The sequence below is a fragment of the Argiope bruennichi genome, chromosome 2 (assembly GCF_947563725.1).
Source record: "Argiope bruennichi chromosome 2, qqArgBrue1.1, whole genome shotgun sequence".
Taxonomy (NCBI): Eukaryota; Metazoa; Arthropoda; class Arachnida; order Araneae; family Araneidae; genus Argiope; species Argiope bruennichi.
The window spans coordinates 51623280-51647882 of record NC_079152.1 but is presented as its reverse complement, the minus strand read 5'-3'; the positions used below and the strand labels follow the sequence as shown (position 1 = coordinate 51647882).

The 24603-nt window shown below is 27.3% G+C and overlaps 2 protein-coding genes across 3 annotated transcripts in view; one reads left to right on the top strand and one right to left on the bottom strand.

The window, feature by feature from the left end:
- Window positions 1–1047: 1047 nt before the first annotated feature.
- Window positions 1048–9768, bottom strand: LOC129961951 (zinc finger protein 433-like). 2 transcript variants are annotated; one of them, XR_008783857.1, is made up of 3 exons: window positions 9514–9741; window positions 5822–5968; window positions 1048–2179 (listed from the first exon to the last, which is right to left on the bottom strand). XR_008783857.1 is itself a non-coding variant. In XM_056075598.1 (3 exons), the coding sequence occupies exons 1-3, from the start codon at window positions 9704–9706 to the stop codon at window positions 1908–1910; spliced, it is 450 nt and encodes a 149-aa protein (XP_055931573.1). In that variant the 5' UTR covers window positions 9707–9768; the 3' UTR covers window positions 1048–1907. The 2 variants fall into 2 exon arrangements, 1 of the variants encoding a protein (XP_055931573.1); XM_056075598.1 differs by having other exon boundaries at window positions 9676–9768.
- A 399-nt stretch (window positions 9769–10167) lies between these two features.
- Window positions 10168–24603, top strand: part of LOC129958275 (semaphorin-2A-like) — a 403314-nt gene continuing 388878 nt past the window's right edge. Inside the window, exon 1 of the mRNA XM_056070613.1 lies at window positions 10168–10370. The gene's annotated coding sequence lies outside the window, so the exon portion shown is untranslated. The remainder of the gene's footprint in view (window positions 10371–24603) is intronic.

Below are 24603 nucleotides of genomic sequence, written 5' to 3'. Positions count from 1 at the left end.
AGTCCGGCATTCCAATGAACATCCTATAGAGCTGCCTGTAAAACTATCTTTCTGAGTTGGAACTAACTGGGCAGGGAAGCAACATTACAAATTCGTTACAATATTCCATAGGGCACATAAGATATCTATGCTGAAAGACTCTTTTATGCACTCATATTAAAAAACACACATTTGACTTCAACAAATTTTTTTTTTGTATTTATTGAAAAATTTAATCATTTTTGCTTCAATTTAAAGTTCAGATTTTATGGAAGCAGACAAAATTTAAGAAAGATATAATGAAATGAACAGAACAACATAAGGTTTCTATAACAGTATGAGATATATGACTATCGATAACTGAAATTTAAAAATATTTTGCTGAAGAAGCTGTTAAGAGACCAATTTACATAAAATGATGAATTGAAAATTTTAGCAAGCATTAATCTCAGCAAAGTGATGGCCAGTAGTTATAATAAAGATGGATGTGTGTTTGGTATTAGGCATACACATCTGATATGAAATAGGTCTATGTGCAGTAAAAAAATACTACTTTAGGTAGTTTAAATCAATAAATGTTCTGATGATTTATAAATTTTATATAAATCTATAGGTCATATTTACTAAAACATTCTTGAGACATTAACACTAAGTGAAACTTTAGTATTTTCATACTAGCTGTTATTTTTATGTTTAAATATATTTTTTTTAAAAATAAATTGTTTTTTAGAAAAACAAATTATGGACATTTAATCTCATTCATTATTTGTTTGTAGGTAATAAATTAATTCATTGCAATCATTAGAATATCTTTAAAATTTTATAATTTACCTTCATTATAATTCAGAATTTTTAAAATAAATTAATATTGACAAATGGAAATTGGCACAAATGTTTGAATTACAAGAAATGATTAGCTTTAAAGAAAGAGATAAAGAAGCTAAAAATATTAAGATACTTTTCATTTATTCCCCTTTGAGGTATTGATAATGTCAATCCATTTGACTGAATAATAGTTTTATTTAGCAGGATTTTTTGATTAAAATTTACAACACTCAAAGTCCATACAAAATTTTTTTATTTTACATAAAATACATGATTTTATTATTACACAGAAATATTACCAAAAATAATAAATAAATGTTTTTATTAAAAAATTTTTGGTAGAACAAATATTCTACGTTACAAGTGTTTCTTTTTTTCTTTCCTTAATGTGTACAAATTTCATTACAATACATGTTACATAGTTATCAATATTTTGCATTTCAGCTGAGATGATTATCTACGTGCTACTTTGTTTCATTAATAATGAATTAAATAAAATGCAATTTTCTGTTACATTAATAGACATTTGTCAACAAGGATTACTTTTGAAGAAAATGTCATTTATCTAATACAGAAGCAGCTGCCAAATATAGCAATTTCATGCCACGTAATTTATTAAAAATTCTAAGTTTTACAACATAAACTTGGAATAACAATTTTATTTGTCATTGATATACTTGAAGAAGCACCTATTTATTATCAGAAAAATGTAGATGTGCTTTCATACCTAGATTTTATATTGTTTATTATAGAATATGATAATAATAAAAGCAGTTATTTGTAAGTATTTTCAGAGAAGAATTTTAAGCCCATATACTCAGTTTCTTCAGAGTTAAAATTAGAATAAGTTGCACAGACAATAACAGTGTCTATTTAGCTCTATAATCTGAAGATGCAGTTACTGCAATAGCAAGAAATGGAACAAAAAGATAAGGGCAACGAAATTGTTATTTTTTTTAGATACAAAATCATTGGATAAAAAATTTGTTCAGATCTTTGAAAAGCATGTTATGGCTCTCAACAGTGACAAAAAATCATTGTTTATTAATTTTAATTTCAATAAGAAACAATAATTCAGAGACAGATATTTAAAAAACCTCACCCTAATACAAGTTTATTTGCCTTGCATGCACATGAAGGTGTACCTGAAGGTTTCCTTTTAAACTGAAACGTTTACCACAGAATGTACATTCATGAGGTTTCTCACCTGTGTGAGTCAATTGATGTCTTTTAAAGTCACCTTTCAAATTGGTAGAATAAGTGCAGTGAGGACAAGAGAATCGGCCACCAGGTCCCTGCCCTCGTTCTCGTCTTGCCATAGTACTGAATCCAAAGAATGGTGAAAAACTAACATGATTAGCTGGAGCAGAAGAACCTATGAAAAATAGATATTCTAATTACAAATAATAAATGGGAGATAGATATGAAAAAAAAAAATCATAGCTTAGCTATGACACAATAGAATATATAAAAATCTCTCAAATACAATTCAGTCATGTTGTATTTTATTTGTATTTCATTCATCATTTCACAACAAAAGATAGATAAAAAATGTAAAGTAAATTCAAGCATTTTGAAATTGTATTTTTTTAATGTATTTTATGAAGTACCATGATATTTTATGAGTATAAACAAATTATGAATACAAAACAATAATTTAATATAATTAAAATATATATTCAGCCTTTTCAATAATATTTTTCGCATAATATTATAACTCAAGCAAAAAATTAATAAAAATCTTAAATTGCAATATAATATTTTATAATTAAGAGTAATATTTGATAATGTATCCTATTGTGTAGAAAAAAATGAATGGGTGAGTAAAATTGTATCCAGACCTATGAATTTTCAATTTTTATTAGCAAATATATTCTTAAAATTTACGGATGGCATGGTAATTCCAATTAAAAAAAAATATTGGTCACTCCCAAGTGGTAATAATTTTTTTTATAATTGAAAGTTTTTCTTCTTTTTAATTTTCTTCTTTCAATTTAATCTATATATTTTTTCAAGTTAGATAATGGAAAGAAAAAAAAAAGGGGGTGGGGTAATTTAATCAATGCATTCTATAATGGTTTTATTTTTAATTATGAGTTCCAAAAATACAACATATATGAATTAAATCCCACATTTTATTTGTATTTTTACACTATTTGCATTTCTACTAGTACTCATATGAATGGTATATGCACATAGTAGATAAAAATAATTAATAAAAAAATTTAGAATATTTAGGATCTTAATTTATTTTTAAAAAAATAAGTTAAATTGCAATCAACAAATGTGTAAGAATGTAAAGAACAATGCTAAAATACTACTGATTTCATTTTTGTTGAATTTTTAGAAAACTACATTTGTTATTTGTAACTACATTTTTTTATTATTTTTTTCTCATCACATAAGCTACATGTATAGAGTTGTATACTGGAGAAGAAATATTTTCAATAAAGAAGTTGTATACACAATGTACCAAATAAACAGAATGCATCAAACAGTAGGGTGGAAGGTTTCTCAAGGAAGGGAGACTAATATATATTTACTTTTTTAAATAAGAGAAATGGCCTTTCAAAGTATCTTAGATATTATGGCACTAATTAGATAGTAAGAAGTTGTATTTAAATTAGATATTACAATTTACATTAAATATATTCCATCTTGTTACAAATGACCTAATATTAAGATGAGACAAGAGCCATACGAATATGGTTAAACACATTTTGAAAATGAATGCAAGTTATTTTAAGATCAAAATATTCTAGATATGTTTTTCATAGTTTTGAAATTTGATTTTTTTTACACTTTATTTTTTAATATTCTTGTAAGAATCATTCAGAACGTATAACTTTTAATTTCATGAATCCTAAATCCTTATGCAGTGATGGGCGAAATGTTAATTTGATGCCTACACTTTAGTTAATTTTATTTTTAATCTATTTGTTGTAGAAAACTATTAATTTTTATTATTTATTAATCAAATTAAATTTGGCTAGATAAATAACAGTTTAATGATAACAAAACTTTTTGAGATACACATTATTAGGAATAATGTTTTCATTAAAGATATCATTTTTACAAAACATAATCTTTAAATATACATAAATTTTCAAAAAATAATTACCATAATCTTTAATAAAATAAAACTTTTAAAAAGCAGAAAAAAAAATCTTAAAATTCAGAGAATCACTTTAAAGTAGGAACATTTATACAAAATAAATGTAGCAATGAAGTGCTAAACATAACAGCAGTTGGAAGTAAACAATATATATGAATTTGAACCTGACACAATTTCACAACTCTAGATAGAATCAAAATTTATCATACATGTTCCTTAACATTTAGAAGAATTAACTGCACTATTAAAAAATTGCAATGTCTAATCCTAAAAGGAATGAAATATGAGTAGAATGATTTTCCATTATTCCGCTATAACTTTGGAATATTTCATAGCACAAAAATTAGTTTTACAACATTTTAAAATTTAAAGCTTTAAATGAAATAAGTATCATTTTTGCACAATTATTTTTCTAATTTTAATCAGTTTTTCAAAATTAAAAGAAAAACACCAATTATAACAATATTTTTTTCCTGTTGAAATATTAAGCCTACTTTACTATTTAATTACATCAACCACATCACATAGATTTAACTTTTTTCTTTGTATGTTTTCATTTTTAATTGTTAATACCTTTTACAATAGGAATATATTAATTTACCATTAAATGCAATCATTTAAAATTGCTGTAATTTTTTTTTTTATAGCTTGCCAAAACTTTCTCTCAAATTTTAGCACTTCCAAATTTTTCATGTCTCATTTGGCATACTATATGTCTTTTGTTATACCTATTTTCTAGCTTCAGCTGAATGAGAAAAAAAAAATCTTCACAATAAATTTGACAGCTTTTAATGAATTATTATGTACTTCATTATACTGGTTTCAAAATACTAAACATTAAACACGCCTAAGGAAACTTTCTACTAGCTTTGACAAAATACAGATTGTTTTTGACTCTTTTTAGCATTGTATTACATAAAATTCAGGTTTTCCTCTTAAACATTACTGTCAAATTAACAGGGCTCAAAATTCAAATACTACAATGTGAATATTTGATATAATATTAAAGAAGATTGGGATGTCATAGCTTTAAAAGCAGAATGGGTATAAATATGAGTGAAACCAAAAATATCTCCATAAAAATAAATAAAATAAAAACATTTTTAAATACAATCATTTTTATGAGTATATTTTGTAATTCTGTTTTAAGTAGCAGTGAATATTAATGAACTATTACATTATCTATATTTGTATACAAAGCATTAAATCAAAGAAATATCAAGACCAAAGAAATCTTTAAGCTATTTTCTTTTAAAATTAGTATTCTCTTAAGATAAATTTTTGAATCTCTTAAAGTTGCCTGTATCAACATAGAAACTTCATATTTCTTATACAATCAAATATGTGTTGTCAAGTTGTAAGATGGGGATTCCAAGTAAACCTGACATATATGTGACAAATGATGAGACAAAGAGATGCACCTTTAACCAAAATCTTTAAAATTAATTATTATTCAAATTAGTCTTTAAAACATTTTAATAAATTTAATATAAAAATTTAAAAAACTGTATCTACTTGAATATTTTTATATATAAATTGAACAAATAAATGCTGGCAGAACTGCATAGCAGCTAACTATTATAAAATGAAAAAAAAAAAGGATTTTTATTGAAAAAAATAAAACCCTTTATTAATTACCATGATGCTAATTTAGCACAGAATCTACACAGGCCATTAAACTATTATATTTGAGTAAAACAATTTTACAAAGCACCCAATTTCTAATGGCACTCAAAATATTCTTAAATTCAATTATATAAAAATAAATAATAAATTTCAAAATCATTTCCTTAATAAAAAATTATAATTGACTCAATATACTCATTTAGAAAATTTCAGAATGATTATGAAATTCAGTTTTTTTAACAATGGTGTCTCTCTGTGTGTGTAATCTAGCCTTACAATTCAATTTTCGAAAATATACACAGCGCCAATAAGTTTTATTATAACGTTCATAATCTCGATAGTAAATATAACCATCTGCTCTCAGACATCTTCTTCCTTTAGAACTCAGGCTAAATTCTAAAGAGGAACCAACAGATAATTTTCCTAAAAGAAAAATAGTTACATTAATTTTATTTCTAATGTGTTTACTTCAATAAAATATGAACATATACAAAAATTAGAAGGCATGAGAATTAATTTATAACTTGAATCTAATAAAGTTTGTCAGGTTTAAAGAAAAAGTTATATTTTAAAAATATTGCTTGCAGAGTATTTATTTTAATAAGATTACAATTATACATAATAATAAAAACAACGTATATTTAGGTGAAATAGAAAAAATATTACTGAAAACGAAAATTCAAAATTGTTACATTAAATTCAGGATGGTAGTAAAAAAGAAGACTTGCAAATTCAAGAATTTTACAGGAAAAATCATAATATATCAATTGAAAATAACAGGTGCAGTACTTAAAACCATTCTTAAAAACTGACAAAGACTTTTAATGTAAGAAATTAAATATAAGAATTGAGATGTTCCTCAATATTTCATTTACAATAAAGTTTTATCAGAAAATTATTTTATTGAAAAATCAGCTAGCTCTTTCCATTACAGTTAATAATGTAAATATAATAAATATGATTATAATACCATTTTTACAAAATAAATTGGAAATATTTTTTTATTTTTAATTAAAAAGTGTAGATTTAGTTTAAATTAAAATTTTTATTCTTCTAAGTTTAAGCATTTATCAAAAGGATTAAAAATTTATAACAGAAATTTATTTAGTTTACATTTAAAGCATATAATATATTATAGAATTAGAACCAGCAAATATTGTTATTGTTATCAAAATAAACAGTTATTATATTTAAAATTAAAAGCATTATAGCCTGATTAACTGCAATTCCAAATCAAATGGTTTATATTTATAACAAACATTATATAATGAATTAATGCTACATTATATAATAAATTAATGTTACATAAAAAAATGATATTTTTACTTGCAAGTAAATGTTATATCAGGAATGGAATTTTTTAAAAAAGGTATCTGTATAAAATATATTACTATTGCACAGATACACAGGAAAAATGCCTAAATTTGTCTAATAAGTATTAAAATATTTACAAAGCTTTCCTTTTTTTACAATTTTTTTTGTAATATTTAAATAATACATATGTATCAATTTAAATAATAGATATGTACATTAGAAATGAATTAATAAATTCAGCTCTCATCAAATAGAGAATTTTTTTAATAAATGAAAAAAATAATTATTTATTTATTCTTTCATGAGAATATTTGCAAAATAATATGAATATTTATATATATATATCAATAATTTCTGAAATAATTATTGTAAGAAAATGTTTTGTATATCATGTTAAGAAGAAAACATTTATACTTTTATGGATAACTATTTAATTAATGTGCATTTTTTTCTTTAATTTCAGTACAATTTATAATTATGCTTTTCAGTATTGTGATTAATTTAAAACCAATTCCATTGTTACATCAAATCTTTCACTATCATATTTTTGCCATTATTAAGACAAAAATATTGTTTTATATAGATATTTCATCAAAAGCAAAATGTTTACATTTATTTCATAGCATATACAACAATCGAGTAACATTAATTTAATTACAATGTGATGTATCATTAATTATCATAAACGTTTAAACTATATATTCAAAATACAAAGTAAATAGGTTCTATTCTTAATCAGAAGGGAAAAAGCCCAAGGAAGAATATTACACAATAATTTTTCAGTTAGATGCACATACACCAACTATTGTTGCTATAGCAATGATGGGAAGAGAGTAATGGAGTTTTGAGGATTTCTAAACTTGTGGTAATTCTCATATACACAGAAATTAAAATAAATAAATAAATAAACAAAATGAAAAGGATTTATCTGCTGGCTGTGAGGATAGATAATACAGAAGAGGAATAACAAAATGAATGAAAGGTGCTGCAGCTAAAAAACTCTTTTATTAAGTTAAAATTTTATAAATACACAGACTTGACAATATTGTTGTCCTAAACAATGTCTGCAATATCAGCTAGTAAGATATAAAATACAAAAGAAAGATTAATTGCGTTATAAATATAAAAAATAGATGCACTAAAAAAAATCAGTATTTTCCAATTTTAATTTATAGCATCACATATAAAGTATATTACAAATTCTAATTTAATTCATTAACAAAATAATACTAACAAACAATTTTTTAAAAAAATTCAAGAGTAGAAATTTTGACTCCACACATTTATTGGTTTGTAAACAAACAGGTAAATATGTAATAACAATTCACAATTTAAAACATCCTATATAAAATTAAAAGAAACAAAAACATTTTATGGTCTGTAAACATGTAATAAAGATTCACAATTTAAAACATCATAAATAAAATTAAAAGAAGCCAAAAAAAAAAAAAAATTCATGGCATTTATTAACATTTGAAAGAATTTTAAATTACTGCAAAGAAAGAAAATATTTGATATATAAGTTCTTAATAATGACCTTCCCTGTTGTGTCATCTGTAGATTCCTAGCTCTAAAAATTTGGAATTAGATAAAAAAATATTGTTTTTGTAGTTTCTGGGATATTTGTATCTGCTTTTCCCATTTCTTGCTATGTAACTAAACACAAATGCATAAAATAAGCAAAAATCATCCATAAAAAAAGTAATAAAATACTTAAAGAATTTCACGATCTCTTTCCATAATTCCTTAGAGCTAACAAATATTCAGAAAAAAAAAAAAAAAAAAAAGGATTATTCTTGCAAAAATGAGATGCTGAATATTTAATACATTTTTATAGCTGATTTTATAGTCATCAGAAAACTTCTTTGATTATAACTAAAGTAGACAGCAATAATTAATGCAATGCCTAGTATAGAATGCATTATTTAAGATCAATTTTAATTAGTATTTTGTAATTCTTTTTGAAAGTACAAATAAAAGTACTCAATGAGCTAAAATGTTCATGCACAATCCACATATATATCTTTATCTGCCATTTTTCAAATAGCAGATACGGATAAGGCTTAGTGGCTATATTTGATTTAAAAGAATTTCGAAAATGTCAAGGAAATTGAAATTGTAGCTGCATATTATAATTGAAAATGATAAGAAATAGTAATGCATTTTAACTCATAAAATACTCAGACATAGTAGGGAAAAAAAAAGAAAGAAAAAAAAAAGGAATACTTCTGCATAACTAATCACCATTTCATCTATTCATAATTATCATGTTTCTTAAATATATATATATAAAACCCAGTTCCAATAATACTGAAATGCAATAAATTTATTACCATGAAAACAGTATATATACCAATCTTCATAAAAAAATTTGGAACGAATTTGAAAAGACACTTAAGAGCTCAGTTTTCATCCAAATTCTACCTTAAAAGCCCATCTGCTTTCTTTTTAAAATAATCATAGTTTTAAATTAGAAACTAATGTGTAAAAGAGAACTTGCAATTTTTCTAAGAGATTCGTATAAATATTCAAGTTAAAATTCAAACAGAAATTTTAGCTCATTTGCAAAAGTATTTTGCAACGTTTTATGCATGAACAACCATCAAGTACATCCTTTCAAATTCTATTTAAATAAATTACAGATATTAAACTACCTTTCGTATTTAAATGCTTTTTAATCGTGTATATTTGTTATTTAAAGTGACAATGTGGTTGCAAAATGGATAATTTTCGGAAACAGATTGCAAGAGTGTTCATTATAATAAGCCATAAATTTAAAAAAAAAAAAAAAAATGCAGACTAAAAATTGGAATGACCGCTTTTGAAGAAACCTAATTTTAGCAACATGCTCTAAAATTAAACAGACCGAAAACGAAAGTAAATAATAAACGGCATAAAAAGTTTTTGAAGAATAAGCCATTACGGTTGCAGTGCAGATGCTGGTTATTACTGAAAATTATTGATGATTAAAATCTTTCATTCTATATATACATATTAAAATATTCATTTTTATTATTTCATGCTTTTTACTTTAATTAATTAAACAGATTATTCATAAGGACTGCTTAACTTAATACTGAATAACAAAAGTGGTGTATCAGTGCTGATCAAAATTAGATTTCTTCAAAAGAAATTCTCATCTTATTAAATTATTGGTTTTTAAAATAGTGAATACTTTATTTTGCAAGTATGTTGCATTAACAAGTAATTTTTGCTGCAGTAATTTCAAAACTAAATCTGTAACTGCAATTCATTCATAAAGTTCAACATTGTCTTAACAGATGGCACTGCTTAACCGGTAAGAAGTCAACAGAAGAAAATAAAGCAAATAAACCGTCAAGATTTCATATGTATGGACTGTCAATGGTGTTTGGATCGTAATTAGAAGTTTGGCATTTGTTCAAAATCAGTGATATCGTTCGATTGTTAGAAAAAACCCTTCATGATTTTTTTGTATTGACAATCCTTCTTCACTTCAGTGAATTCGGAGCCTGAATATCTTTCTAATCCAGTAAGTAGGCTTAGAAATAGTTAAAGGCTTAGATTTGGTATATTGAAGGTCCGGCAATGCAGTTCAATAACATTCGTTATAAACATATAAAAATTTTATTCTTTAAATTGCTTATACTTTTAAGAACTGTCTTCAATACCTTATTTAATATTTGTTTGTATGTTTGAAAATTCTAACATTTTATTATTTGTTCTTAAATTTTATAATGAAAAAGTTTCTTGGGATATTTATTATTATTTTTTCCATTTACTTTTGTCTGTTATTTTTAGTACCTTTTCGAGTTTGCCGCAATGCTTTTTTTTATTACTTTTCAATTTCTGCAGTTATCACTTCATTATTTATTTTCATTTAGATTTGGGATACAAGAGTCATAAATTAAGAAGTTTTATTAACATATATTACATAGTTATTATTGAAACTTATTTTTAAAATTTACTGCGTTTAATGAATTTTGAAGCAAATATACATTGTTTCTTTTATTTAAAGTTTGTTTATTAATTAATCTAATGTCTTGGTTTTAATAATTGCAGTAAAAATATATCATATTTATTATCAGAAAGATGGAATTATTGTTTGATTTTTCATTTTATGTCTAAAAATTTTTTTTTTTTTCAGTTTTTAAAACTAGTGTTGTGAAGATTTAAAAAATTATTTTTGCAGATTTTAGTAAAATTAATGCTTTTTGGAAAAAAAAAATAATTAAAAGTTGGTTTGCCATTAATTTGTTACAGTTAAAAGTGCAATAAGTTTGTAAATTTATGTATTGCAAAGAATTATTTAAATTCAGTTCATCAAATAATGATAAAATTTTATTCAAGATTTTTGTATAGTGTTGACTAAGAATAAAAATAATATCCTTCCATATGATCAAAATAAGAAAAAAATCATTTTATAAAATATATTGTTGAATTTTTAATATGGCTGGTTGTTTCAATTTTATGTAAAATGACTTAACAAATTAAACTGTTGCCTGAATAGCTAATTTTAGAATAAGTTAACTTGTAGAATTGAATTTTCAAATGTTTTCTTTTATTAACTATTTCAAATAATTCTTAGTTATAAATTTTTGAGAAAATTAATGATTGTGATTTAAAATAAAATTTATATTACGAAACTGCCAATTTTTGTCTTTTTCCCAGTTATAAAATATGTATATTTTTTCTTTATCAAAGATGTATAAAAATGTGTTGAAATAAATAAGGTTTTTAAATATTATGTTCTGTAAATAGTCTTTAAAAAAATTATAACTGCAGAATAAAAGTTTTACAGGGAAAAGTAAAAGTTTACAGGGAATATTGATTTTAAAATATTAAGATTAATATATTTATTTTAAAAGTAATTAATTTATTTAGATAGAAAATATGACTATTATAAAATCTAAACTGGGTCAATCATACTATTACAAATATTATTTATATGCATAAATCTTTATTTTAGAAACTAAGCTATGAAAAAATGAGTTTTAAATGAGTAAAATGATAATGCGGAGAGGAGAAATAATATTATTAAGAGATTAAATAATGAGTTTATGAAATGAGTATACTGTGCCATTATTTATTTATTATTAGGATAAATAATCCAGTGCTTCTGTTTCAGTGAACGGGGGAGGGGGAGAGAATTGTTAAGTAATTACTTTACTAAAAAAAGTTGATGATGGAGTAATTATTTTATAAAATCCATTAAAATGTTTTACAAATTTTTAAAAAAATTGATATTTTAATCAAAATTTTTGTATTATTATTACAGTATTAAAACTCAGTTCTATAGATATGCTTAGGGAAAGATAAAAGTTGAATTTAAAAAAAAATGCTAAGGATATCTTAGACATGGAAAATATCTCTCCTTTTAAAATTAAATATGATTATATTTGTCTTAAAAATGTTAACTACATTAATGGATATAACTTAGTAATCCACTAATTAAGAAAGCATAGCTATTTAATTTCAGATTTTATATTATTCTATTATTTAATTTTTTTAGTAAATAACATTATTATGAAAAATAAAACTTAATGTTGGTGAAAATTTGTTTTGAAAATTTATTCATCATTTTTATTTTTGCTATATGAGTGCTAATGGGTATTTGTTTTAATAATGTTCATTAAAAAATGTATGTTTTTTTGTTATAGCCCAGCATTTAGTAAATAAAACCAATTTTTCATTTCTTTCTTGATATAATGTGATATTAGTAGGCTAAAGAAATGAGGAAAATCTGAAATGAAGTATTTTATAAAATTTATGAACAATTGCCAAATACAATTTTAAAAAAATGATGTAGATTGTTTTAGAATTTTTTTTCCCTTAAAAAGTATGTGATATAGCATACCATAAAATATAAGATTGATAAGGTTACAAGTAACTTAAAATCATTTTTATGCAACTGATCTTAAGTATAACCCTCCTGTCCTTTTTTTTTTTTTTTTTTCCCCTTCTTTCTTTTTTTTTCTCCTTTTTTTTTTTTTTTTTTTGCCAATGCTACATTTAGAATGCGACATCCTATGAATATAATTATGGAACTCTGTATCATCCATAAGGGAATCCCTTTCTTTAAAGGAAGAGGGAAAAATTCTTAGTAAAAAAAGATTTGTTTTCTTTCTTTCCCCCATGTATGAACGGCGGGGGAAAAAAACACGCATTTTTTTTTTCAGTGATTAAAAAAAAGTGAAAAGATGTTTAATGATTTTGAAAGAAAAAACGTTTTGGGAAAACTTACCTATTGTGCGATGAAAGGTTGAAAAATTGCCTTGATTATCTGTCAGGGGAGGAAGGCCATGTTGGCAGCGAATTCCAAAAGGAAAAGAAGAGAAAAAGAAAGAAAAAAAAAAGTTAAGTGGAGCGTTCTTTATAACTCTTCTAAATTGTGTAAATCTTACTGCCTAAAAAATGCTTTCAAAGCCAAAAGTAATTTGACCTACAAACGTATCTTGCCAAAAGCTATCATCGCTGTTGCCTTATATTTTAGAAAAAATCGTATAACAAAATATTTTTTTAACCGAAGTTCCAGACACTCGTCAAAACTGAATATTAAAAACGGGAGGGGGGGATGAAATAAATGTATAAATATGGTTATCCTTTTAAAAAAAAGGTCTTCGTTTTTTAATGATTTTTCTAGCTATGAGAAATGGTAAAATGGTAAACTATGAGAAATAGTAAAAATTAAATGACTATATTTAGCTATAATTAATTGGCTGCAATTATTAAATGCGTTAATCTCTATCATGCGGAATGAAAAGCTATTTAGTTGAATCTTACAATTAGCAAAGTTCTCGAATAAATTGATTAAGAGTGAAGTAACGTAATGAAATAATTATTATTAATCCGAATTCAATTTTAATGCCCTTTTTGCGATAAAGTTCCTGAAGATCATCATTTTGATTCCAGAATAAATTAGAAGCAATATTTTTAGCTCTAAAAATATTTTATACCCTCGGATGTGCAATTCAAGTTTAATTAAAAAGAATTTTCTCTGTAGACTATATTTAGCGATTCGATAAACGCTTATTTATCTATTTTCTACGGTAAAACATTCTGCGGTAGAATGTCAGAGGTACTTGTAATTCAATGGAATAGTAAATTAATCGTTGTTAAACTCGAACGTTTACACTATTCCGGTATTACCAGCATCCTTGAAGATTTGGTAATTAAAGTTATTAAAATTTCGAAGGGTTTTGTATGGAGCCACGCAAATCGGAAAAGTGTCAAAACATTTCTATGAGATCTCAAACAAGAGAATTGTATTTAAGTGAATAGTATCTCAAGCTGACTATGCATAAATTAAAGACGACTTATCACCATTGAATTAAGTATTTTTTCTTTCTCGTAAGTATACAAAGAAAAGTATTGTAATCGTCAAAAAAAAAAAGAAAAAAAAAAAGAACTAGATATATTGGCGAATTTTCTGTTTTTCAGACCACCTTGAGTCCGAATAGCATATTGAATTGTCTATCCATCTATGAATATGATAATTCAAAAACGCTTTGAGCTATATGGAGGGTTTAGAATCTAAATTCTTTGCCCGTACCAAATTTGGTGTCAAACCTATCAAAGGAGTGATTGTATTTCGATCTACACTTTTGCTTGCATGAAAACGCGATAATTCAAACATGTAATAACTGAGGTAAATTAAATTTGGTTCACAATTTTAGAATCTGAGTGTATAGTTTATTTAATTTTATTTTTATTTGACTGAGGGTTGACCATTTGTTGGTCTGTATTTTCGCACTCGTGCAAGTGCGATAATTCAAAACCTCAATGATTAAGATGAATGAAATTTGGTGTATAGTCATGATTTGTTTGTGGTTATAGTTCTATATTAAATTTTGGTTTCATTTCATAATGTATATTATATATATATATATATATATATATATATATGTAAGCAATTTTTTATGTGAAGCAGAATGCAGTTTGAAGACAGTGAAGAGACTTTTTACATTTTTAAATTCTTTTTAATCCATCGGGAAAGCATAATTATTTACTAGCAAAGACGCGGACATTGCGCGTCCGCCACAACGCGTTGCAAAAGCAGAAGTGGGGAAAAAGGGCCGAAATAAATTATCCCTCGCCTTATATAACCTTAGATTTTGATAGGGAAAATATTTCTTTACAGTGCTAATATATTATTAAGATTCTGCTAGGGATTTCGGACGCATGTCAATCACAGGGATCTTTTAAGAAAGAATGTGCTTACTGGACATTTTTTACTCCTTCACGCCGAGCGTGTGAAAGTATCGGCGTTTAGTCGATTCAGCAATTTTACAAAGCTTCTCTTGAATTAATTAAGTAGAGAAAGTGGAATTGGATCAAGAAATAAGAGAATGAACTTACTGTGGGTTAAATTAAGATAAAATCTTGGAAATGAATTGAGTTAAAATTAAAGTTTAAAATATCATATATATATATATATATATATATATATATATATATATATATATATAATATGATAGTAAATTTTGTTACACAGATCAAGTATTATTAATGCTTAAAACTGTTCAGACGTATCGATTGATTTTATAATAATTCATATCATATTCAGAAGTATTTCTTTGGGCGTAATGTTACACCTTCGACTTTCTAGAAGCTACTTTCAATGATCACAGAGTATATCTTCTACTCGACCCATGATTGAAAAGCTGTTTATGGTTCAGCAGCTGATAAAAATCAAACGCTTACTTTTGTAAAGAATTTTATTTTTTAAATTTACTGTACATATAACTATGGCAATAATATGATATATCAATTCCCACGGTCAGTGCTACGACTCTAACAAGACTTCATTAGTCTTGTCTGCAAACGAGATCCCGGTCGGAAATGGGTGTTTCTGATGTTTCAGCGATTGCTTTCAAAACTCAGCGCCTCTCGACTTCATTTGCTATACCCGTTCTAAGGTGAAAGCTTTTAAATACTTTCAAATGTGCATCTGGTTTTTCGCGCTAATTGGATTAGTCTGCCCGGATGACTTTGACTAATGAAGGCAGGAATCACCAAAAGCATTTGTTTCTCTCGCTAATGACAGACAAGCGTGGAAAAGTTAGCTTCTCTCTCCCTGGACACGATCGCGAGAGGCTCTCTCTCTCTCATTCGTTGTAACTAATTAACTTGCCAATAGTTTCTCCGACTTTTCCTAGTATAAAAAGAAAGCAACTGCTGACGCTCGACCAGGGATGGAGATACCTGCACGAGCAGTTTTCCGTTTGTGAAACGGTTCTCTCTCTTTTCCTTTCTCTTGGGAGATGCAAAGTTCGTACTAGTGAGAAGAATGAGCGTTTTCTGTGCAATAAAAATTGTCAGTTCGGTGAAAAGTTTTGTCTAGCAATGGGATTTTTAGATTTAAAAAGTATAGTAGTAGTCTTTCCTATTTTTTTAAACATAATGTTTATAGGTTGAATATTGTCTGTAACCGTTGATGTGCATTTTATGAAAAATTTTCTGTAGAACAGGCCTCGGACTATCTGTTGTGGCTCGTGATTACTTCTTGGATATTAGATGGTCACAAAGAAGGATCTTTTCAAAATTGCTATTAGATTATTATGTAAAAATTATTCGAATTATTAACGTTTTCCATCAAAGACTCCAAAGAAAACCATTCTTAAACAACAACAAATAAAAGTTCTTACATTACTACAAAATTTAAAAAATTGAACTTTTTGATATCACCAATTTTATGTATGAAAATTTTTTAAAGATTTTCTATAAGTAAAAATTTTCAAAATGTTGAATATTCTTTTCATTGTTTTCGCATTTATTCACTCGTACGTTGTGACGATGTTAAATATATTGTGTGTGTGCGGGCATTTTACCGCATATATAAAATTAAGAGAACAAAATTTAAAAAAATAATATAAAAGCATCGAAAGATTTAAATTTGAAATTAAAACAGTTTTAATTTCAAATTTGGAGGGTATAGCAGTCTTATATTGATTTGATTTCGCACATTATTGGTTTGATGAGTTTAAAGATTCGGGTTGATTTCTCTGCATCGATCAAGCTAAAGCAGATTTCTGTTAATGTAACAATTAATCACCATTGACATTCGGTTTATGCTGTTCCAATTGCAGTAAAATTTCTATTCGTTTTCTACTTTTTCATATATGAAATATTCGCAGAGAAAATATTGCAGTCTTCGGAAAATTTTAATCTAGAGACTTTTATGTATCTCAATGATGTAAGTTTTCTAGAAAATTAGAAGATTTAAATCATCGAAAAATTGAAAATTTAAATCACTTCCATATTGTAGTCCCCACCCCCTAATTGTTTATAAATATGCTAAAGAGTTTAAATTTAGTAAACGAGTGTAACATAATAATTGATCTGCATGAAATTTGGACCAAATCAGCGGGAAGCGGTGCATTTTCAAAACCCATGCGCGATATTCTTCGCTGTACAATCAAATTAAACATAAAGAGCATCATATTTATGTATATTTGGGAACATATCAAGAACAATTTTAGGTGCATTAATCATTATATTTATTTATACATTCTCGTGGCTATGATTTAAAATAAAACAACCTTGCGAAGAATTAAAAAAACTATCTAAAAATCCAACCGATATTATTGGAAATATATTTTCGAATTTTCATTTTGCTTTAATGCAATCTCCCCCCCCCCATATTCGTAGGTAAAATGCCGGAAAAAAAACTTTCAAAATCACAAAATCAAGAATAAAATATTGACAGAAAAAAAAAATAATAAGTCGAAACATTGATTTGAGATTAAAGACTTTGGCTTATTATTAAGAGGATTTTTAATGTGACCCAAGATTATTTGATTTCATAGTATGAAAGCCATTTTTTGGACGACTTTTCATGTGAAAGCCTAAGGAAGGACATTGGAATTTTTGATTTTGACATCACAACTATAATAAATTGGTTTACTATTTACGAAGGAAAATACACTATACGCCCGAGTATCCGGTTCGCGATGATCCGGCTTCCGTACTATCCGGCCTAGTTCTCCTTAATCGTAATTAAATGTATAAGACAAGACGTTGTGCAAAAGTAGTAACCTATTAAGGACTTTTTCAAAAACTAAAAGCTAAATTTTGACTCTTATCTTAAGGTTACCTTTTAACATCTGTGTAATCATTTATCAATGTAAAATCAAATCAGTTTGAGTCAATTTTCTTATGAAATTAGGCCTATGATTTACTTCATTTCTTTGCTTATGCTTTCTGCATTTAAATTGGGCATTGCAGAATTTGTTAAAATGTGGGCAGTTTATATCCTTTGACTTACTTTTTCTTTAACACATTCGTGAAACGTGCAGTGCAGTATATAATCTTATATAAACTACCAGTACAGATTACTTTTAATTCGACACGTTACTGGCAACTGCTACTATGATCCAATGAACCGCAGTCGCATTCACATTCTACGTGACTTGAGATAAATGGAGGGCTTAGTACTCAATAAGAAGTGAGCAAATACTTACTCTAGCAATGAATTTTAGTATAAAAGCTTTGTCTTCTGGTATTGGTGGACAAAGAAATGAGAATAGAACTCCGACCTATCCGGCGTTTTTGTTATCCGGACTGCCCTTCCACCACCTTAGGTCAAATACTCGGGAGTGTACTGTATATCGTTGTTCACACCATTTAATTCGGGAGTGTACACACAGTTCTAACCATTTAATTTTGTTTTTCTTTCCAAAAAGGTTCTCAATCCAATGTCCAGTTTGATTAGAAGTCAATGATGGGGCAAGTCAATGATGATCATTTTTTATCAATATTTGGAGCGAAAATAATAGTCATTCTTTGTTTATTACTTTTTAATATTTACATCATTACAGGCTGATTTTGATTCCATGCGAAACTTTTTGCCGTTATTTAAAATATTTTTTTTCCCCCTACGGTTTAATTTCAAGGTTCGTTATTCAGAAAAACTTATCCTTTTTTGCTTTCTGTGTCCTTTCTGAAAATGTGAGTGTGATCTTTTGTCTTTCAACCTTCAGAATATCGTATTTTTTTCCTCGTAGAATTTCAATTGTTTTAATGCTATTCTCTTTCATTCTTTTTTATAGAAGCATCTGTTGATTTTTACGTATTTGAATTCTGTAGATTGCTTTGTGAATGCTTAATGCTTTTTAATTTGTGTGCTTTTTAAAATGTTATTGAAATTTCCTGCAAATTTAAAAATTAAGTCAAAATAGGGAAGGTATTTCCTGTTTTTGAACTAATCTAATCTGCCGCCTTTTACGCAATTGCATGTCTGGTAAACCTTCTTTTCCTAATGGTACTTCTTGGAACATCGATTCTCTTGAAATACTAATTATGCATGTGGTCAATGCCATTCTAATTTCTAAGCTTATTTATTTCTCCTCTTATTGTTAATAAAGTAGAATTTATGTCTTTATTTCTACTAACCTGTGAAACAATTGATGATCATAAAAATTTTACTTTAGTTTTGTAATTTTAAATTCAAATGTATGTAGTGAAATATGAAGGCGGTTAAATTCATATTGATACGAAATATGTTTTAGAAATGGTTATATAATTTTAATCAGTTTTACAACATCTCCAAAATTAAACCGATTTGCATTCTGACTTCAGTCTTGAATGGATTATGTGCCTGAACATTCGTGATGCATTATTAAAAGACTTCACGAGGAAAATTCGTCATCTCTTGTCATGAATGAACTTGGAAGCAGCTGCCGAATAAATATTTGAAAATGACTTCAAAACTCTTGCTTATTAAACTGAAGTCTTTTGCAAAACTCGATGCACTTTCATTTGAATATGGAGTTTTTGAAGTTATTTTATTAAAAATTTTGACCAGACTTTAATTTTTTTTTTTTTTTAAGAAAGCAAAAAAGTACAAAAAAAAGTATTACTGATTAACCTCTTTTATAAAGTTATGATTTTTGTTCTTAAATAGTAAACATAAATTCTGGTTTTTCTCTTCAGTGACCTGCATTTTTCTCTTATTTTATACAACAATATGCATAAGTTTCGATTTGTAGGCAGCTCTATCAGTATCAGTCGAAGAAATAAATTGATGTCGACAGTCACTGGCAAGCTCGTAGATTTCTCATTTTTATATTCATCTGAAACTGATGGAAGCATTTTGTTATGATGTGAATTCTCTGTATGTCTGAACTTTTAAATTGCTTATCCCTTACGTCTTTGTCGGTTGTTTGAGGACATGAGGTGATGAATCGGCAAGAGTAATCTTCGTCCTCCCTCCTCCTCCCCCCTTCAATCTGACTGGAGTGTCCGGCGTGTGGGCGTTTGCGGAGGCTTCCAGGTAATTTATGGGCTCGCTCTGACCACACGCCTCTGCCTGGCCACAGGTATCGGATGTTTGCAGTTAATTTGTTCGAAGTCATTAACAAGGACCCCGGGGGCAGGAGGGTAATGAACCCCGCCTGTCATTGCTGATGAAAGATCCCAGATTAGATTCTTCATCAACGAACACATGAAGCCATGTTTCGATATTTTCAGTGTGGCTTTAGAAAGTACTGAGTTTTATTACTATCCCGCTGTCGTAGAATGGATACTTTTCACCCATATGGTATTAATTGAGAATTTTGTATTGAGATCAAGAACATTACTTTTCTTGCAACATATTAGAAGGAATTTCTGCGTGCCCGAGTCAGAATATTCAAAAATTATAGAAATTATTTTTATTCAGTTAATTAAATTATTATTACTAACCAGTAAATTCAAGGAATATATTGGCGTTTCTAATATAGAAGGAAGTATGTATATGTAATGATATTTTAAAATCTAATTAATTTCCTAATTTTTATTGTAATTCAGTTCATATTAACTTCATTCTAAAATGTTGTCTCATTTTCCTGATCCCATTCCATTTTTTAAAAATTTAATTAATTTAACACGAGATCTAAAATTGCTGAAGTCCACAAGTTCTCACACTCCGAGTGAAGGGATAAAAAATTGTCAGGCTAAGCGAATTCTTTTTATCTTGACTAAGCGAATTCTTTTTTTTTTTTCTTCTTGGATTTCCCTATCCTAAATCGACACTTGTATAGAAATCCTTATCAGAATCTCATAGTATAAATAACTCGGGAAAAATAATATGTCTCTTTTACACTCTTTTCGCTCTTGTGTCGTACTGTGTTGACGTGTCTCGTCGCTTTTGCTTGTACATAAATTGTGCCTCCCGGTATGGAATAAAAGCGAAGTTTAAAAATTAATAGTGTCTTTTCTCCCCTCGGCCCCTGCTTAAAAAAATTATATAATATGGAAAGATGTAAATTAAATTTTCTGTACTGATCAAAATATTTGTATGGGCATATTAATTAGCAGATAAATCCATCTGAATTAATGAACAGATAGATTTGGATGTAAAAATTATCATTCCTTGAGCATATTTTCCTAAAGTAAGCTATGAGTAAAGGACATCTTGAGGAGTAACTATTGCAAATTTTTTGAAAAAACTCGTGGTGAAAGTCGTGAGTAAAACGGCTGAGTGTTTAATACCTGCAATTTACGAACTTTTCGATTTTATCAATTTCTCAATTGATCGAGGAATTTCAAAAGTTGTAAAAAGAACATTACCATATTTAATAATTATTTCTCTCATGTTAAAATAATGCAAAAGTAGATTTTTTCACAAATAGATCTTTTTGTGTAATTTTTATCAGTCGTGCGTTTTATATCATTTCATTTTAGTAATCTGACGTTTTAATTCTTCGTTTACAGCAGTTTGAGTATAATTTTAATTAAAACTTCTTGTTTGGTGTAGATTTTAACAAAGTCAAAGAGAGTGAATTATTATCAGCTATCATTTTGGTTTAATTCTTTTTACAGAGGAAAGAAAACTGCTAATGATTCCAAAGAAATATATGGAAATCCTGTTGATTATAAATATAATAAAATTATTAGAAATGGTTTATCAAATTTTCTTCTGTTGAATTTTCACCTAAAAAAAAAGAGACTGATTTTTCTGTTGTCTATCTGAGGGTCATGTTGACCTAAAGTTTGCTGCAACAGATTCGCATTGTTATATTTTAGAACATGAAAATTAAAAAAAAAAAAAAGGAAAAAAGAATTCTAGTTTTATTTTTCGACTATCAGCTAGTATTTATAAAAACTGAAAATATTTAAAAGGCAAAAGATTTAGTTATAATTTTCACATGAATTAAAAGGAAATCGATGAACACAGCGTATCATATCTATAGTTATCTCAGAATCATCAGGTGTCGTCCTCGTCATCTGACCGCGGTTCAAAATTACGAGGTTCGTCCCAAAATAGCCCTAGTGTTGCTTCAAACGGGACGTTAATATAACCAAACCAAACTCAGAATCATGTAAGGAACGATCCATTTTTAAAGAGTGATAAATGGCGGTAAAAAAAATGGACTGTTATAATAAACATCAATTGAAAAGACCTGGAAAAATTACAAAAATTCCGATCTGTGCAATAACAGATCAAAAACTGAAAGAAAGGTTCTTCTTTCTTTTTTCATTTTTTTTTTTTTTTTTTTTTTTTTTTTGGAATTATAAAAATACTGTTTATATTTAATTGCTCAGAAAGGGTATTATTAAAGTAGATAAAATAATAATAATAACAATCCTAAATTTTCAAATCGTTCAAGTATTATATTTCACCGTAATATCAGAAGATTATGCATATCTTTTAGACATATATAAAAAAGATGATTCGAATTTATTTGAAAAGTGAGATGGCATTCTTTATGAAGTCAAGTCATTGCGATATCAAATTGGTATTTAAAATTTTAGAGAATTCTTTGAATCTTAAAAGCCAAGATGATGCAATGAGATGGCTACTGATTCATTTTTTTTTTTTTTTTTTTTTTTTTATGGACCAGAAGTTCTCTGAATGTTAAGTAATGATTTAAAAAAAGTGTCAACTTGTTGTAGTCACAAAACAAAAAAGATGTCATTGATATAAATTCATTCATTGTTTCAAGATTAATTCGTAAAGGGGGGGGGGTAATCCGTGATTATTTTTGCACCAACATAATATTATGGATTTCCAATGTAATTGATATGGAAGTTTAACCGTCTGACTATGTAATTTTTAAAAATCACTATTTAGATGTGATGTTTGCAAATAAGTTCAAATATTTTTTCAAAACAAAGTGAACTGATACTATATGTTACACTATAATAATATGATATAATAAAAATCTATAATCGTAAAAATAAACACTCTAAATTGCGAAAAACGCAGGATGCAATAGAAATTGATTGATTACCAACCCGCGGAAATAGCTGGATAAGCAGCCGGAAGGTTAAAATAGCAAGGAGGAGCGACGAGGTGATTATAAAAAAAATTCCTATGATTTGCTACTTCCTCAGAACTGTTGTTGATGATGATTCAACTTGGCAATGTGTGAAAAGCTGCGGTCGATCTAATTACATTCTAATGGTCTGCAGTTCTTTAAACTTAGTCAACTGTTTGAAATTGTGAAAAAAAAAAAAAAAAAGGAATTTAATAATAAAAAGTTTCACTTTGGATATCACTAGTTGGTTATTTAAAGCTTTCCTTTCAAATATGTCTATTTACTTTTAAGATCACGTTTAAAAGATAGTTTAGAAGCTATCAAGAATGATACATCTTCATAGCTTTCGCTGTATTGTTAGTTTGGAATGGTACTGAGTAAAGGTAGAGAATTGGAATGACATAGCCACAAACGAAGATTCATGCGCCTGGAGTCAGCTAAGGCCCAGGAACTGCTTTCGGAAACTTTCTGGCGATGCTCCACTCTTCCAACTATCCGTAATAATCGGACGGTCTGTCCCCGTGGAAATCTTTAGTTCCGTCATCGGCAGGAAAGGCTGTTCTCTCGAGGGAACGGTGACGTCAAACAGACAATTTAAAATTACGCATATCTAAAATGACGTTCATAAACGACCGCCTGCTCACCAAGGAAGGAGATTCTCCCGAGGATTTCGCCAATGAAAATGACGGCGGAGGGGGGTGGCTTTTTAATTGAATATGGCATTGAGGTGTTGGATCTGGTTTGTATGAATGGACAACTGTCAACAGCTCTCAAGATCCACTCTTAGCACGAGTCATGCTTTAATAAAATCAGCGGGGTGACTTTGCATTTGGAATGGGTTCCGTTTTAATGAAAAGTGAAATATCCAGAGTGAAAAATGTAATAGCAGACGAGTTTTTAATCCTATAGTTTTTGTAAGTTATTCCGCGAAAATTGAAATGCAGCTATTTCCTACCCCTTCTTTCATATCCCCCCTCATTTTCCTTCCTTCTTTCTTTTTACTTTCTCGTATTTGGAATATTGGAAGTATTGTAATCTTCAAAAATTAGAACGAAATTTTGATGAATTTTCACGTTCCACTCTACGTTTGAAAAATTTATTTTTGGCATTTTGTCGGTCTGTCTGTGATAACTGACAATGCTTTGAGTTAGACAGGTGAAATTTGGTTTTTACACCAAATTTGTAGATTTCTATCAAGCAGTGAACGAAATCCGTTCAGAAAAAGTTTGTCTGTCGTGCTGTCCCGATTACAAGTTAATACAATAAATTACAAAACGTTGGCAGCCAAATCGCTAAAATTTTGTACTCATTTAATATTTGAAGTGGGAATACCTATCAAATTTGAGACCAAATTCATCAAGGGATTGACTTTCTGGCGATCTGTACTTACATAAACATGCAAATATATCAAATTTGGTATATGCTATTATGACTATAATTGTAATTTTGTGTCATAGTTGATTGCGCTTCGTTGAAAAAAAAACTCGTCTACTACATGGATTCCATTTTTGGGTATTCGAGGTT

What these genes read in the sequence shown, in the direction of transcription:
- LOC129961951 (XM_056075598.1), bottom strand. Translation starts at nt 9,706, where the DNA reads ATGTTGCTAAAATTAGGTTTCTTCAAAAGCG. An exon ending in ATTAGGTTTCTTCAAAAGCG is followed by an intron (nt 5,969 to 9,675) that starts GTCATTCCAATT and finishes TTTTTCTTTTAG; the next exon opens with GAAAATTATCTGTTGGTTCC. An exon ending in ATATTTTCGAAAATTGAATT is followed by an intron (nt 2,180 to 5,821) that starts GTAAGGCTAGAT and finishes TATTTTTCATAG; the next exon opens with GTTCTTCTGCTCCAGCTAAT.